At 45.0% G+C, this 17,671-nt stretch overlaps 1 protein-coding gene across 6 annotated transcripts in view; it reads left to right on the top strand.

Moving 5' to 3' along the window:
• ABCC5 (ATP binding cassette subfamily C member 5) overlaps nucleotides 1–17,671 on the top strand; it is a 94,172-nt gene that overhangs the window by 26,642 nt on the left and 49,859 nt on the right. For 4 of the 6 annotated variants that reach the window (XM_017538308.2, XM_017538312.2, XM_017538310.2 and 1 more), the window contains exons 3-10: nucleotides 4,024–4,181; nucleotides 4,675–4,830; nucleotides 5,489–5,636; nucleotides 10,413–10,646; nucleotides 10,796–10,969; nucleotides 11,544–11,691; nucleotides 14,574–14,722; nucleotides 15,586–15,693. In XM_017538308.2, coding sequence (XP_017393797.1) covers nucleotides 4,024–4,181; nucleotides 4,675–4,830; nucleotides 5,489–5,636; nucleotides 10,413–10,646; nucleotides 10,796–10,969; nucleotides 11,544–11,691; nucleotides 14,574–14,722; nucleotides 15,586–15,693 — 1,275 coding nt within the window. Of the gene's footprint in view, nucleotides 1–4,023; nucleotides 4,182–4,674; nucleotides 4,831–5,488; nucleotides 5,637–8,040; nucleotides 8,116–8,528; nucleotides 9,665–10,412; nucleotides 10,647–10,795; nucleotides 10,970–11,543; nucleotides 11,692–12,094; nucleotides 12,113–14,573; nucleotides 14,723–15,585; nucleotides 15,694–17,671 lie in introns of those variants that run through there. The other 2 variants (XM_017538316.2, XM_017538313.2) reach the window with 2 other exon arrangements.

The following is a 17,671-nucleotide window of genomic DNA, read 5'->3' as shown; positions in this document are numbered from 1 at the left end:
CCTCCTGGGTTCAAGCAATTCTCCTGCCTCAGCCTCCTGAGTAGCTGGGACTACAGGCGTGAGCTACCATGCCCAGCTAATTTTTTTGTATTTTTAGTAGAGACGGGGTTTCACCATGTTGACCAGGATGGTCTCGATCTCTTGGCCTCGTCATCCACCTGCCTGGCATGATCTTAGCTCACTGCAATCTCTGCCTCCCTGGTTCAAGAGATCCTCCCACCTCAGCCTCCAAGTATCTGGGACTACAGGTGTGCACCTCCACGCCCTGCTAATTTTTGTATGGTTAGTAGAGACAGGAATTCACCATGTTGACCAGGCTGGTCTCAGACTCCTGACCTCTGGTGGTCTGTCTGCCTTGGCCTCCCAAAGTGCTGGGATTACAGGAGTGAGCCATTGTACCCAGCCCAGCAGTACCTTCATGAAGACATTTGCGGAAGTAGAATTGTAGAATCTTATTTCAAATCAGCATTCATAGATGAAGATTTGCAATCAATTTTGATGAAAGGGAAAACTATTTTAAACCCAGTTAAAATAGTTATAAATAGTTATGGGGGAATAACATTTCAAATATACATTGAGTATCTGCCAAAATGGAATATACGCTGGGCCATAAAGCAAACCTCAACAAATCTCAAAAGTCTGACATCATGTACACATGAAATGTTATTCCCCCCTAAAAGATTTTCATTCTTCTCATCAGGAGATCTGTATTACAAAAAATTGTACTCAATTATTATAATCTGAGTTGTGTCAACATTTTGTGGAGATTTGTTTTCTCTTGTAATAGGAGTACCTACTTAATATCTTTGATTTTGCCTCTTAGCCCACAAAACTTAAAATATTTACATCTGGCCTTTTACAGAAAATGTTTGTCAACCCCTAGCTTAAAGCTCCTCTTTTTTTTCTTTTCTAATACATGCTTTTAAAGAGATGAGAATTTCGCTCTGCTGTTGCAGCTGCGTCCCAGAGTTGTTGATGTGATGCAGTTTCGTTCTGTTGAACGCAGATTGTGTTCTAGTTTCCATTTAATGTATTTCATTTATTTATTTATTTATTTATTTAAAGAGAGTCTCCTTCTGTATTTATTTATTTATTTAAAGAGAGTCTCCTTCTGTTGCCCAGCCTGGAGTGTAGTGGTGAGATCATAGCTTACTGTAGCCTCAAACTCCTGAGCTCAAGCAATCCTCCCACCTCAAGCCGCCTGGGAAGTTGAGATTATATAGGTACACATTGTCAGGGCTGTTTGATGTCTTCTTTTGCTTACATTACTTAGAAGTATATTGCATAACTTCTGAGCATTTGGAGATTTTAAAAATCTTTGTTACTGAGCTCTAATTAAATTCTAAAGTGGTCAGGGTGCATGTGTACATAATGTCGGTCTTTTGAGATTTGTTGAGGTTTGCCTTATGGCCCAGCATATATTCCATTTTGGCAGATAGCCAATACATATTTGAAGTGGCATTTTACAAATCTTTTGTCTTCTGAAGCTTTGGATATTCAAATGAGGTTGGTCCCTGTAACATTCTGTACATACTCTGTACGGATTCCCGGATTCTACTCACTCAGAGTAGGTGTGCCTGTATTTTTAGTGTATCTTTCTCCTTTCTCAACCCAGTAGTTTTTTTCCTTCTCTTTGTGGTTATATGCAGCTTATAAGTAAGAAAAACCTTTGTAATGTACTTGAATCTCAGCAGTCCTCATTTCATTAATAAGTGCCGTAGTCCCTAACCACTAAATCAAGTGTTGGCCTTATCGTAAGGGCTTCACATGAGAGCGACTGCGTTTCTTGTTGTTGACTCTTGTCATGTATTATTATTCTCTTGAAACTGGTCTGACTGTGTGCTTTGCAGGGCTATGTGCCTTCCTAATACCAAGAAGTTACCCAAAGATACTTAACTGTGCTGTGAACTAAAGCTATCGTGTTTGGTCTGCCCAGGCATCCAGCTGACCCTGTATGCAAAATTCTACCCTTTCAGTTCTGTTACTGTTTAAGTTGCTTCTATTCTTTGGTGGGAGAAGAGGTGATGTATAAAAATAGACTGTTTTCTACAAGGCTTGGTGTGTTAGGTGCTAAACCACTTAGCTTTTTCTTGATATGGGGATCTATTCCCCTTGCTTTATTCCTTCTTTTAGAGACAGTCTTGCTCTGCCACCCAGGCTGGAGTGCAGTGGTATGATCATAGCTCACTGCAGCCTCCAACTGGTGGGCTCAAGTGATCCTCCTGCCTCCACTCCTGATTAGCTGGCACTACAGGCATGCATCACCATGCCTGGCTGATTTTTTTACTTTTTGTAGAGATGGTGTGTTGCTATGTTGCTCAGGGCGGCCTCAAATGCCTCTCAATTGATCCTCCTGCCTTGGCCTCCCAGAGTGTCAGGATTGTGGCGTGAGCCACCATGCCCAGCTGAGGTCTGTTTTTTACTATTTCACAATAGTTGCTGGAAATATTTGTAATAATGTGACTTTCACTGCTAAGACAGAAAAGGAAAACGGGAAAATTGAGGAAAATGAAACTTCTGCTTCTACAACAGAAAAAAAAGTATAAACTTTTGAATTACTTTTAGAGTAAATGGGGATAGGCGTGTTAAGATTCTTGACCTACCCTCTTCTGCTACCGTCAGACTGAGAATGCACTCTTGGATGCACTTTTGTTAATCTAATTTGTGAATATTTATACGCTTTCTAAATTAGTAAGTACATATAACTTTATGTTTCAGCTCATGAGTGCCTCTGCTGCACACTGCAGGAAGTGCATTCTGGAGCTCTTCAGCCGTGCAGTCAGGATGCGAACTCACGTTCTGTTCTCCATGCTGCTGATGAGGCAGGGGAGGCATGTATACATCCAGGCTCTTCCTGCTTGGCAGGGCTGTTTAACTGGGGCTGATGGAAATTTTTGTCATAGAAAATGGGCAATCAGATTTGTAGTTAGTAGTGAATTAATTGACTCTCAATCCATATTGGAAAACAGAAGTTAAAACATTTGGTAATAAAAACGTAAATTTTAGAAAGTACAACACAAAGAGTGGCCCCTAAGCCGGACATGGTGGCTCACGCCTGTAATCCCAGCACTTTGGGAGGCTGAGGAGGGTGGATCACCTTGAGCTCAGGATTTTGAGACCAGCCTGGCCAACATGGTGAAACCTGGTCTCTACTACAAATACAAAAATTAGCCAGGCATGGTGACGCACACCTGTAACGCCAGCTACTTGGAGGCCAAGGCGTAAGAATTGCTTGAACCCAGGAAACTGAGATTACAGTGATCCAAGATCACACCATTGCACTCCTGCCTGGGCAACAGAGCAAGACTCCATCTCAAAAACAAAACAAAACAAAACAGGGCCGGGCACAGTGGCTTACACCTATAATCCCAGCACTTTGGGAGGCCAAAGTGGGCCGATCACAAGGTGAGGAGTACAAAACCAGCCTGACCAAGGTGGTGAAACCCCCTCTCTACTAAAGCTGGGTGTGGTGACAGGCACCTGTAATCCCAGCTACCCAGGAGGCTGAGGCAGGAGAATCACTTGAACCCCGTGGGTGGAGGTTGCAGTGAGCCGAGATCACGCCACTGCATTCTAGCCTGGGTGAGTGAGACTCCTCTGTCTCAAAAAAAAGCAAAAACAAAGAGTGGACCCTAATGTAACCTGTGGACTTCAGTTAATAATGAATTCATATTGGCTCATCGGTTGTAACAAATGCACTACACTAATAGAAGATGTTAATAATAGGGAAAACAGATGGGGTGGACGGGGAGGTTCGGAGGTATATGGGAACACTCTGTACTATCTGCTCAGTTTTTCTGTAAAACTTAAAGATGCTTTAAAAAAAAGTTTAAAATTTTAAAATATCTAGCTTAATGTTCCCCAGTGGGTTCAAATTACAAAGTCAGTGTTTAACCTCCTGAGCCTTGGGATTTCTCAATTCAGATGAGGCCAGTTTGCAATGTGAGCCATTCCATCAGTTCCCTTTGCCTCTCACCTGTGTATTCACTGTGCTATTGACTTTCTCCCTATCTGCTGGAATAGGTGGAATGCCAAGATGCCTTGGAAACAGCAGCCCGAGCTGAGGGCCTCTCTCTGGATGTCTCCATGCACTCTCAGCTCAGAATCCTGGACGAGGAGCATCCCAAGGGAAAGTACCATCACGGCTTGAGTGCTCTGAAGCCCATCCGGACTACTTCCAAGTAAGACACCATGCTGTGTGATGACAGGGAAGCATCAGAGGCCTATTTGAACATTCAGGCTAAGATTAGATTGGCTGGGGAGACCTGTCTTTAGTCAAGAGCTCTGTTCACTAAACAGTGTCTTTTTAAATTTTGAGACAGAGTCTTCCTCTGTCACCCAGGCTAGAATACAGTGGCATGATCTCAGCTCACTGCAACCTCCGCCTCCCGGATTCAAGCCATTCTCCTGCCTCAGCCTCCCAAGTAGCTGGGATTATAGGCGCCCGCCACCACACCCAGCTAATTTTTGTATTTTTAGTAGAGACGGGGTTTCCCCATGTTGGCCAGGCTGGTTTCGAACTTTTGACCTCAAGTAATGTGCCCACCTCGACCTCTTAAAGTGCTAGGATTACACGCATGAGCCACCGCGCCCAGCCTAAACAGTGTCTTTTAAATATGGGCTGCCCTCTCCGTGCGTATTGACAGCTTTGTGATTTCGGTTTTCTCTCCTTAGACACCAGCACCCAGTGGACAATGCTGGGCTTTTCTCCTGTATGACTTTTTCATGGCTTTCTTCTCTGGCTCGTGTGGCCCACAAGAAGGGGGAGCTCTCGATGGAAGATGTATGGTCTCTGTCCAAGCACGAGTCTTCTGACGTGAACTGCAGAAGGTAGGCGCCTCTGGTCCATTCTCATCTCCCCCATGCCAGGTGGGCAGGGCCTGAGCTAGGAGTGTGAAGTCCACAGCTCCGTGTCTCTAAAGAGCCGAGCTGTCCAGTGGAGGGGGGCGGCCTGGGGATGACTTTCTCTTTGCTCTTTTGCTTTATCTCCTATTTCACCTTTGATCCTGTTTTAACCACGGGCTTTCTCTCTCTCTCTCAGCCCCGCTTCTCTTCCTGAGTCTGCAGGGAGATTATGTTGCTGCCTTGTGACAGAATACATTTTTGTGGTAGCTGATTGTCATGATTACAATCTAGTTTACAACTTTACACTTTACCACAGGAACCTTCAGAAAGGGTTGGGGGCCCCTGAGAAAGGAAGTTCTTATTCACAAATAAATTGCATTCAGGGAGAATTTTCCTGGGTGGAAAGGAAGGCTTTTGCTCTCATCATTTTCTGTATCCTGAGAGGCTCCCTAGACAGGGTAAATGTGAAGTTCCCCAGAAAGGGTATTTTTTCCCGGAAGGTGAAGACCATGTACATAATTGTAAAGGAGAGACTTGTGTGAGTGGTGGCAAAACCTGGAGACAAAAAGTGGTGCCAGGCGGGGAGCTAGGTGTGCCCTTCCTCCCGGGGAGATGTGTAACGAGGACATGTGCCCTTGTTAAGACTAGAGAGACTGTGGCAAGAAGAGCTGAATGAAGTTGGGCCAGACGCTGCTTCCCTGCGAAGGGTTGTGTGGATCTTCTGCCGCACCAGGCTCATCCTGTCCATCGTGTGCCTGATGATCACGCAGCTGGCTGGCTTCAGTGGACCAGTAAGTTCTAACCATCCTTTCCGACAGTCTCCAGGGGCCCGGCCACGGCCTGCTCTAACACTCTGATTCTGTTGCAGGGGTTGTGCTCAGCTTTGGGCTAGGTAGCAGTCTTAGAGATGCTTTCAGGTCTGTTGAAAGGGGTTGATGGATATTGGAGCGAATGGTGGCTTGGCAACAGCTGGAAGGATGAAAGGGCAGCGTTGCCAGAGAAGACGTGTAACTGGCTGGATGTCCTGGGCGGGGGTGAAACGGAGCGGATTCCAGCTCTGCACAGGACTGTGCTTCTCGGTTGTGTGTTGACATGGAGTGACAGTTGGTGCAGGCAGATGTGTCTCGCAGTGCTGTGAGTGGGCGAGAGCACGCCGTGTGGCCCGGACTGGTGAGCCAGGCGCCGGGGACATACCGAGTGCCTAGAGGCAGTTATCACGTGTTTGGCGGGTCCGTGGCAAATAAGCCCTGAGAAAACTAGAGGACGGTCGAGGTTTTTAGAGTCTGACCTGGAGTCTGTTTAAGTCTGGCTTACAGTGTGACTGTGTGGCAAGCGTTGGGGTGGCAGCCGTGGTTTCCCCCAGTCTGTACTGATGCAGAGTAGATAAGAGAGCCTTTGACGTTCAGTCTGTTTCCTGGGCACCTGTTTCTTACGCCTGCTGTGCTGCCTTACACTTGAGACCTTGATTAAATCTATTCTCTACACATTTGCCTTGAGGCATCGGAGCAGTAGTACTGCTTGTACTGTGCATTTTCCGTGTGTGGGTAAGCCGGAGGTTCATGGTTTTGGTAAGTATGTGCCTAAGATGCATGGCGATTAGGTAAAACTAATTTGCAATTTTGTTTTTATTTTTGTTTTTTTTAATGTTTGATGGCCTCTTGTTAAAGTTTTGATCTCTTTTCTGAAGCAGAGAGCACTACTTTTCTGGTGTTGGGTTTCTATATTATTAATAATTGACCAACTAACATACTTTATTTAAAAGTTTTAAGTAAGAAGGACCATGTAACTGAAACGTTATGTTACGTTGTGTTGTATTACGTTATTTACCAAAATGGCAAACATTTTCATAGAGCCAGCTTCCCCCAAGAAGAGCTTCTGTCATTGTTTCACTACAGGGCTGGTGGCTGCTCCGATCTCATAGAATTCATTCATCTGGGTAGCACCATGTGGAGGCTTTCTGAACAAAGCGATCGTGGGCTTTCTTGATTCCATTTGGCCAATGCAAAAACTTCATTGGCTCCCCTCTAGAAAAAATTCCATGGATTGTTGGGATTTTTTTTTTTTTTTTTTAAAGTTACTTATGCATCTTCAGCTTGGTGGCGTTACAGTCACTCCCCTGAACATCCGTATATTCCTCAGTCTCTCATTCATGGTGCAGAACACTGGGATACTAATCTCTAGGAAACTGTTCTAGATGCCAGGGAAAGCTAAGAGCCCTCCTTTAACAGGAAAGCAGCAGCATGCTTTTTCTCCTCTCTGCCTTTTCAGGGAAGAGCACCTTAAGGCCAGTGTTATTTCATGGGATTCTGTCCTAGAACTGAGAAAGCAATAGACCCATCCACAGTCTCTTTTATAGCTTTAAAAGTGTAAGCAATACAGACTTCGTTTTTGGAACTCCAGTTCTGATCCATTTCTTTTTAATTGGAAATTGAAAAACCAGGCCGGTTTAATACTAGCAGTGAGTAAACCTCCTGTCTGTGGACTTAAATCCTTTTGAGGAACACCCATTTTAGATTTCTGCAAGTTTTCTAATCTGGCACGACTTTCAAACTGGCTTAATCTGTTCTCACAGAAACCTATGTGAGAACAGACCGCCCACATACGGCCTCCCCAAATACAGCATTATTATTTCTTGTCCCCGCTCGGGTTTCACTGAACCTTGGTAGCCATACACAGAACAAATGAAACACAATCAGATTGTTGTGTTTGTTTTCACCTGCTGGCTTGATGCTGACATTTATGCACCAAGATGATCCAAGGCTTTGGTGAGACCAGTGCACTAGCGCTGTATGTAGAGGGTGCCGGGGGCCATAGTGTTCATGGGGTACCGCAGTCTCTAACAGTATGGCCCTGACCCAACACATGTGGCCACATTCCTACACCGACAGAGATGCCCTGGGGCCTTGTTGGATTAAGACAGTTCTAAAAGACCAGGCCTGACCTATGATCTGTGTATAAAAAATTAGCATCACACCGTAGAGCTGCAAGAGATGGCCACCTCCTGCAGTGCCATCTCTTGGTGAATGCTAACTCTGCTCGAGGGCCTTTTGGGGAAAGAACAGTGTAAAACCCTTAGAGAGGTAAGTTTCCCACCCTGCCAACCTCTCTCCACCTGCAGCTTGCTTGGTGCTGTCAGGATCTGGATTTGGGGGGAGTCTCTCTGTAGTGGTACCAGTGACAGAAGCTGTTCTTTAGAATTTTCAGGATGGCTGTATTCTGCGGTCAGAATGAGAGAGTCAAGCTGGGCAGAATCTCTCGCCAAGAGTTCAGGTAAGGTAATGTTTATTCACTGGGAATGCTTTCCACAGCCAGACAGCTATGCTAACAGTCTCAAGTTTTCTTCCAGTTTGTTTAGATTTAAAATGATAAATTTGTAACTTTTTAAAGACTAAAATTTTGGTTGGATTTTTCATGAAAACCTTTTTTTTTTCATTATCTCCTAAAAAGTGGTTTGAAATGTCATTGCTTTTAAAAAACCCAATGTGTTGGAACTTCTTTAATCTGCTGTTTCCTTTTTCTCCCCCCCTTTGAAAGTTTCGAATAGTATAAACATTCACTATGTCTCTTACCTTCCCTGCTCCTCCCCTCTGGGAGGTGCTGATGCTATTAGCCAGTGCTGAAAAATGGCACTCTAAAGGTATGGGGAGGAAGGAGCCCAAGGCAACCACCTGCTGTCCTTTCAGCCTTCCTTTGGAGACTGCTCCATCAGTGCCGAGGTGCGTGGGAACAGGCTTCACTGCACCGCGTCTTACTGAGTTGCTTCACGTGAGGAAAAGGGGGTTTGGCCCCATGACTCAGTTCCACATTTTGGATTGCATACTGGAAAAGAAGCCAATCTTCTTGCTAGTAAACCAGCAACCCGGCTGGAAACAGTGGTGACCCAAGCAATGGATATAACCCTAACAGTCTGAGGGAGGGGAGAGATGGAATACAGTAGTTCTTGGAATCTGAAGTCTCTATATGATCAGGTTATTTTCTGGGACTTGGCAAAAACCTGATGGGTGGGGATCTCCTAGGACCTAGTGGACATCTGGTATTAATTTAATCTCAGGAAAAACAAGAAATTAACCCAGAGAGAGTCTGGGTCTGGAATTCAGCGTAGCTCCCTCCGGACCGTTGTGTCCGGCCTCCATTTTTGTCTGTCGTTCAGCTCTGACTTACAGCTGCAGTCACCTTTGCTATGAGGAACCTGGGTAGGGGTGGATGGGCTCCACGTTAATTTTTTCTTCCTTTAGGGTGGGGGATTGGTTTGGCTTTCTTTTGTTGTGGTTTGTTTTGTTTCATTTTTGTCAAGATTGATTTTTAGATGCAAGGACTTGAAAAGACTTGGAAGGATGCCAGCAGTTTTTCCTTGAGGCCTAGGATTTTTATTCTGTCCCGAGCAGAGGTAATTCCTCACAGCTTAGTGCACCGCCAGCACCAGCCATTTTGAGCACAGTACCTCTTTGGGGGAGTTTTTCGTTTTGTTTTGTTTTTAATTCTCTTTCCTTAGCAGCAAGGTCTTTTTTCCTAGAGAACCTACTCCATTGCAGAATCATTGCAACCTCAAGAGCCCTCACTGATTGAGTGCTGTCAGCCTGGTATACTACTTTGGACTCTGGAAGCAGATATGGGTTCTATTCTCTATTTCTACTGTGTGTCGTTAAACAGCCGTCGGAGGCCAGATGACCTGTTAGATGGCTAGTCCTGTATAACTCGACTCTGTATGTTCTAATGTATGTTACTGCAATGCTTCACCTGCTGTACAGTGTTTGTGAGATGCTCTTTGAAGATGGTGCTTTTATATTTTTTCATTTTCAATAAAAGTACATTCCTTCCCGCTTCCTGGTTATTTAATACTGTTGCTGAATGTGCCTTGTGTGAGTGTGTGCTCCGGCGTTGCAGGACCTCAGCTGGAGGTGCACTCGGTGGTTCTTGGGGGCTGGCTGCCTTCCCTCTGCAGGTGGTGTTAGACATATGCTACCTGAGGTAACATGTTTTCATTTTTGGGAGGGAGTCGGGAGTGGGGCGGGCCCATGGGAGGGTCTCTGGATTTTTGATAGCCTGCTTTGTTTGCTCTCTTCTGTACTATTAAACTGCTGATGTTTATTTTCAGGAATGTTTTGCAAATGCACTTCTCACTCTTCCCCAGTACAACTGTAGGTACACTGTTCCTTTTTATCAAATAAGCACGTTTGAAACAATCCAAAAAAAGGTCTTAATTTCATGTAAAGAAATGTATCCATGTGTGGAGATACTGGAATAAGGTCAAAGCTATACTTTTGAATGACCATGTGTTTAGAGTTAATTTCAGCTCATGGATAGGTTTATGTTACATTAGAAAGAGTAATGGTTTTGATGGTGTCCTATAAGGAAGAAAGTTTTCAATTAGACCTAGCTCCTGCAGAATGCCCTGAGTAAATTACTACTGCAGGCGGCTTGTCATAATCGGGTCCTCCAAAGTTTTCCTTTGCTTGCATACTGGTCCCTGAGTAGAGCTGCCTACTCTTTCTAACTTAACATAAAACTACAGCATTGTGTGCGAATGTCGTGGAGACGCTGACAGCGGTGTGTGTTTCTCCCTGTAGGCCTTCATGGTGAAACACCTCTTGGAGTATACCCAGGCAACAGAGTCTAACCTGCAGTACAGCTTGTTGTTAGTCCTGGGCCTCCTTCTGACAGAAATCGTGCGGTCTTGGTCGCTTGCACTGACTTGGGCGTTGAATTACCGAACCGGTGTCCGCTTGCGGGGGGCCATCCTCACCATGGCATTTAAGAAGATCCTTAAGTTAAAGAACATTAAAGAGAAATCCCTGGGTGAGGTGAGTGAGGGGTGTTTGCTTCACAGCCAAGAGCAACTTCCTAGCTTGAGCTTCGATCCTCTAGGGCCGTGCCTTGTCCTTTATCTTCCTCCTGAGACAAATGACCCGTGTCCTCGCAGGGTCCCCTCACTGCTCTTTGTATCTTACAGCTCATCAACATTTGCTCCAACGACGGGCAGAGGATGTTTGAGGCAGCAGCCGTTGGCAGCCTGCTGGCTGGAGGACCTGTGGTTGCCATCTTAGGCATGATTTATAATGTAATTATTCTGGGACCAACAGGCTTCCTGGGATCAGCTGTTTTTATCCTCTTTTATCCAGCAATGGTGAGTAAGCCTCCTAGCTGAATCTTGGCAGCTTCTCCTTAAGAGATGAGTTAATTCCGTTGGGTTATAGTAGGCATTGCTGAGGTCTCACATCTCTGATTGGAAATTTCCTCAAAGCAGGTTAAATCTAGAGCTAGACAGTGTTTGCTCCATGGGGACAGAATTTTGACTTGAGAGGAGGTAAGGTGTCACTTGCATGAAAAAGGGTCTGAATGAGAAGGCTAGCAGGTGAGCCCTGTCCCACTTACGTAGGAGTGTTTGAGTCACTGCGATGGAGTTGCTGCTAAGTGATGTGGCCTTCCTGCCTCCCCTTTGGAGCACTCAGTACCTGTGGTCACTGTCGAGAGCAAATAGTTATTTGTCTTCCTTGCCTTACAAAGAGATAAGAATTCAGTAACATTTTATTACAATTCAGTAGGTCACTCTTATTAAAGGCAATACAACTACATAACATTTGGCCCATCCTAGCAAACAGGATTATATGCTCATTTTATTTAGAATGACCTTAAGCGGATCACGCAGTTCTCGAGTTTGAGTGAGCTTTAATCTGTCATGGCATCACTTTTCCTTTCAGATGTTTGCATCACGGCTCACGGCATATTTCAGGAGAAAATGCGTGGCCGCCACAGATGAACGTGTCCAGAAGATGAATGAAGTTCTTACCTACATTAAATTCATTAAAATGTATGCCTGGGTCAAAGCGTTTTCTCAAAGTGTTCAAAGTGAGTTTAAAGACTTTGTGTGTGTGTGTGTAGTGGAAGGACTTTGCATTCTTTGGGTCTTATCATTCACACACTTTGCTTTCTGAGCACATTAGGTACTAGGACTAGTGTCTAGTATTGTAGGACACGATATCATAGAATCTTTGTGTTCAAAAGAGATCTTAGAGGTTTCAACCCATAACCTCATCTCACTGATGAGGAAATTGAGACCTGGGAAAATGGTGGTTTCTCCCAGTTAAAACACAGCCAGTTAAGAATAATTCAGTTTCAGAGCCCTCTGTGTATGTTCTCATTCTGCCCATGATTTTTCAGCCTGGTCATGAGGCTTTCACAAGAGACAATGTCAAATTACCACCGAGAGCTCCACCATTGCCCACTCTACTCTGTGGCTTCACTGGTGAAGTGTTTTGTGACCCTGAGGGTAAGCTGGGAGGCAGGATGGCTGGATGCCGGTCCCAGCTCTGTCAAATATGTAAGTGCCAACAAAGCTATGAGAAATAGCACAGATGGGCGTTCAGAAAGATGCCAACACAAGCTGAACCAGTGGGCCTTCAACAGGTGAAATTTAAGAAGCAGATATTTAAAAACAAGCACACAGATACTTAATCTAAATAAAAGAGATGGGCTGTTGGCTGTTGGTGGACCCTAACCTCATCGAGAACTGCGTCCAGTGCTGGTAGACAGTAGGTGCATGCTAGGTGGAGTAGAAATAGTGTTCAGAGCAAGGCAGCTGTTTTCCTTTCACTAAGTAACCTTCAGGAGCACGATGTCCAGTTCTGGAATCTGCCTTCTGTTTATGAGGACTGTTAAGAAGCGTCCGGGGAGGTAACCACTCAGGAGGTGCCCAGCAGTGGATGGGGCTGCCTTGTTCAGCAGCAAGTCTGTTTCTGTTAGAGTGGAACAAATGGATTCTGAATGGACATCTGCCAGCACGTTGATGGCAGGATGGCTGCCGCTGGTCCCTTCTGGCTGATTCTATAGTTTGATGATCTTTTTTCTGAGAGTCCCCTCATCTATCAGCCCCTGACTGGTGTCTTTACCTGTATGTATGTATTTGAAAAGTGTGTTCTTGCTTGTTATACACATGGCCAAGGTGTATAATACATGTTAAAGTAAGGAGTTCAGTGTTTTTATGTTGACTTACAAACTAGCCGTGAAGATAGTTCCCAGTGCCTCAGGCAGTGGTAATACCTTTAAGGTCATTGCATAGCCTCTTAGAAGAATTAAGTATTTGCCAAGTGCAGTGGCTCACACCTGCAATCCCAGCACTTTGGGAGGCCGAGGTGCGTGGATCACCAGAGGTCAGAAGTTCGAGACCAGCCTGGCCAACGTGGTGAAACCCTGGCTCTACTAAAAAATACATTAGCTGCATGCAGTGGCTCATGCCTGTAATCCCAGCACTTTGGGAGGCTGAGGTGGGTGATCACGAGGTCAGGAGTTCAAGACTAGCCTGGCCAACATGACGAAACCCTGTATCTATTAAAAATACAAAAATTAGCTGGGTGTGGTGGCACAGACTGCAATCCCAGCTACTCAAGAGGCTGAGAGGCAGGAGAATTGCTTGAACCCAGGAGGCAGAGGTTACAGTGAGCTGAGATTGTACCACTGTGCTCCAACCTGGGCAACAGAGCAAGACTCCATCTCAAAAAAAAAAAAAAAAAAATAGTGGCCAGGCAAGGTGGCTCATGCCTTTAGTCTCGACGCTTTGGAAGGAGAGACAGGATCATTAGAGCCCAGGAGTTTGAGACCAGGCTGGGCAACATAGTGACACCTCATCTCTACAAAAAATAAAAAATTAACTGGGCATGCTAGTGCACATCTGTGGTCCCAGCTACTTGGGAGGCTAAGGTGGGAGGATGGCTTGAGCCATGAAGGTTGGGGCTGCAGTGAGCAGTGATTGTGTCATTGCACTCCAGCCTGAGCAACAGAGCGAGCCCTTGTCTGAAAAACAAGTATTTTACCATTTTCTTGTTTTACTTTCTGCTCCATGGTCTTTAGTACTCTATGGTTGCTTTGCTAATAAGTGGGTTGATTTTGTAGATATTTAAGAAAAATCATTCTGCCTATAAAAATTATATCTCACCTATCTTCATGTAATCGTCATTACTGCTTTTTTGTATGGAAGCTTCTTTCCTACTGCCAACATACAGCAGGCACTCTAGGAAATCTTAGTTGCCTCCCCCGCCTCCCCCTTTTTTTTTTGAGACAAGGTCTCGCTCTGTTGCACAGACTGGAATCCAGTGGTGGAATCTCAGCTTACTGCAACCTCTACCTCCTGGGTTCAAGTGATTCTCCTGCCTCAGCTGCCCAAGTAGCTGGGATCACAAGGGTGTCTACCATGCCTGGCTAATTTTTGTATTTTTAGCAGAGATGGGGTTTCACCATGTTGGCCAGGCTGGTCTCGAACTTCAGACCTCGAGTGATCTGCCTGCTTTGGCCTCCCACAGTGCTGGGATTACAGGCGTGAGCCACCACACCCGGCCTCTTAGTCCCTTTTTAATTCTCCAGTGCCATTGTGTTGTCTTTCCTATAATTCCTTAGGCAAAAAGTAAACAACCGGGTCAGCAAACGAAACTGTCAATTGTAGGTACCATTAATGTGTTCATTCCTTCTCTAAATAAGAAATTTATAAAAAGAATCAGAAAAAGGTATCATAAAATATGATCATTGTGTTCATGTAGAGTGACTGCTTTCTGTTAGATTCATCCTGTGACTTGATCCATTTCAAACCTCAGCCTTATATACCAGCTTTAGTGGTAGAACTGATAGTCATGGGTGTTGAAAGGTGGCCGGAGACTATGGAGTCTTGTGTGGAGGTGGAAGAATAACATCCCAAAGTTTCTTTTAACTTTCTTTGAAACTGGCTTGCTTTTTATTCATAGAAATCCGCGAGGAGGAGCGTCGGATATTGGAAAAAGCCGGGTACTTCCAGAGCATCACTGTGGGCGTGGCTCCCATTGTGGTGGTGATCGCCAGCGTAGTGACGTTTTCTGTTCACATGACCCTGGGCTTCGATCTGACAGCAGCACAGGTCAGGGAGCCCTCAGGGATGGGGAACATCTTAGAAATACCACATATGTGGGAGGCTGAGGCAGGAGAGTCACTTGAGCCCGGGAGGTGGAGGTGACAGTGAGCCAAAGTTGCGCCACTGCACTCCAGCCTGGGTGACAGAACAAGACTCCGTCGCAAAAAAAAAAAAAGGCAATGCCACATGTGGAGATGCTCTGGTCCTCCTGGTCCTCTCCTACTGGACCTGGAGGTTCCCCCAAGAATTAGTAGGTATTTTTTCATTCATAGGATTAAGCTGGGAAGTGGAAGAATGGGGAGCAGCGAGCCCTTACGCACAAATCGTGTATGAGTTCTTTTCAGTCAATCTACGTTTGAGTTTAATTCTGAAATTACAGAACATCCTGTGATTCATATTTACTGACAATTTTAATTGAAGGTCCCCAAAACTTGACTTTTAAAAAAAATGTGGCCAGGCACAGTGGCTCATGCCTGTAATCCCAGCACTTTGGGAGGTGGAGGTAGGCAGATCAGTTGAGCTTAGGAGTTTGAGACCAGCCTGGTCAACATGGTGAAACCCTGTCTGTACTAAAAATACAAAAATTAGCTGGACGTGGTGGCTCATGCCTGTAATCCCAGCTACTCAGGAGGCTGAGGCAGGAGAATTGCTTGAACCTGGGAGGCAGAGGTTGCAGTGAGCCGAGATTGTGCCACTGCACTCTAGCCTGGGTGACAGAGTGAGACTCTATCTCAAAAAAAAAGAAATGTAATTGACTTGTAGTAACATCTGACAGTCAAGTTGCAGGCTTTGTAACACCTGAGGAAATTGATGGTGTCATGCTACTGTAGTTGTATGGCATAATCAGGCACAGCTTCTTCTATTTTCAGGCTTTCACAGTGGTGACAGTCTTCAATTCCATGACTTTTGCTTTGAAAGTAACCCCATTTTCAGTGAAGTCCCTCTCAGAAGCCTCGGTGGCTGTTGACAGATTTAAGGTAAGTGGCTCCTTTTTCTGCCCCTGTCAGGAGCACTCCCCATCCAGCCAACTGCTGCTTCTGTTCAAGGGGCCACACAGGCTGGCCACGCTGGCCTTAGGCTTGCCTTTGGCCTTTTGGCAAGTTGGTAAGAAAAAGGGAGCAGTGGAGGAGACTGAATTGAGGGACGAGTCTTGTCACCTTTTTAAATTAATGTGAATTTTTACCTCTTGTGGACATCTGTGTCTGGGCTCCCAGGATTGCGGTGTTCCCCTTTAGAGCTAGCCCCTCCCACCTGGGCCTGACACGGATATGTGGTAAGTCACTGGGCTGGAAGTGGCTTCACCTAGACCACCAGCACTGTCAGCCATCTTCCCCTTGGTCTTTGCTACTGTCACTGTGATTGGTTGACATGCTGAGTCCTTTTTGATACTTTCTTTTTCCTGCCCTGTGGTTGCTCCTCATGATGCAGAGGAGGCAGTGACACGGAAATAGTCATAAAACTAGATCATGTTGAGAAGTGCAGCGAAGTAAGTATCAGCTGCTTTTCTTGGAGGCCATTAGTTGATCATACCTTGGCTGTGTTCTTTGTTCCTTCAGAATAATGCACATACATGATACAAACGGGAGTATATTTGGGAGGGTGGAGAGAAACAGATATTTGATAGTGGTTAATGCTTAACAGAAAAAGGGGCTGCTGTGTGAGCCAGAACTCCTTGATGCTGCCACAGCATAGATTAGCTCCTGTGTCCCTGCTTGTGTTTCTTGGCCAGTGAGAGGAATACAGAAGCAATCTTGGTGATGTGAAAGCTTGAAGCTCACATGTTTGAGGGATGAATATAATCCTCTTGGAGGTTCAGGAGAAAACAGATTGGATTTTCTTCTTAAGAAACGTGGAAACTAGCTTTCTGGGATTTGCTTCTGTTCGTTTTATTCATGTTAGTGAACATGTTTTATTAACTGTTTGTTTTATTCATGTTAGTGAATGGATTAGATAGCACTTTGTTGAAGTAAGGGCATGTATTATAGGTTGGTCCTCCCCTTGTTTTTCAAGGGCTCTGGTCTCCTGCTTATTAGTGAGGACTTAGATTAGCAGGTGGCTTTCACATCATCAGTCCCTCCTCTCTCTAGGAAGCTTCAGAGTTAATAATAGAAGCAACATCACCCACATGAGGCCCCATGAGACCTTAGACCCCTTCTATCTTGTTCCTTTTGGCAGTCTTGGTCTCTTTTTTCCTTCTTATTCTTCTTTTAATTAGATGCTTGGCATACAATAATAAGTATTTATGACCAGGCTTGGTGGCTCACGCCTGTAATCCCAGCGCTTTGGGAGACCGAGACAGACGATCATGAGGTCAGGAGTTCAAGACCAGCCTGGCCAACATGGTAAAACACTGTTTATACTAAAAATACAAAAAATTAGCTGGGTGTGGTGACATGTGCCTGTAATCCCAGCTACTTAGGAGGCTGAAGCAGGAGAATCGCTTGAACCTGGGAGGCGGAGGTTACTGAACTCTAACCTGGGCAACACAGCAAGTCTCTGTCTCAGAAAAAAAAAGATAACAAGGATTTATTAGCTGTTACCTAATTCTTCCCCAACTCTAAGCCGGTTCTTTCATCTTCTTATCTTCAGGTGTTGATTAATTGGAATGACATTGGCTTTGTGAGGGTTCGGAGGCTGTTTTTTAGGTGTAAGGCAACTGTTCATTATGTTTCTGAGTACATTAAAGGAAGCCTGCCTCAATCTCGGGGGGCCATCTAAGGCAGCCTTTTGAAAACAACAACAAAACTGTTCCTGGGATTGTATCTCTCCAAAAGCGTCTGCACTCCCGTCGGTTTTAGAAGATGGACTATAGAATATCAAGGACGGGACTTGCTTCTTTGATTCGTTTTTACAGACTTTGAAACTGAGTGACGCTGTTGCAGAACCTGCTTTTCACCCTGGGTCTTGTTTTATGCCATTTTCTTTTTTTTTTTCTTTTTTTTTTTTTTTTTTTTT

This window comes from Cebus imitator, unplaced genomic scaffold (assembly GCF_001604975.1).
Source record: "Cebus imitator isolate Cc_AM_T3 unplaced genomic scaffold, Cebus_imitator-1.0 Scaffold111, whole genome shotgun sequence".
Classification (NCBI taxonomy): domain Eukaryota; kingdom Metazoa; phylum Chordata; class Mammalia; order Primates; family Cebidae; genus Cebus; species Cebus imitator.
This window is presented reverse-complemented; position numbering and strand designations above follow the sequence as displayed.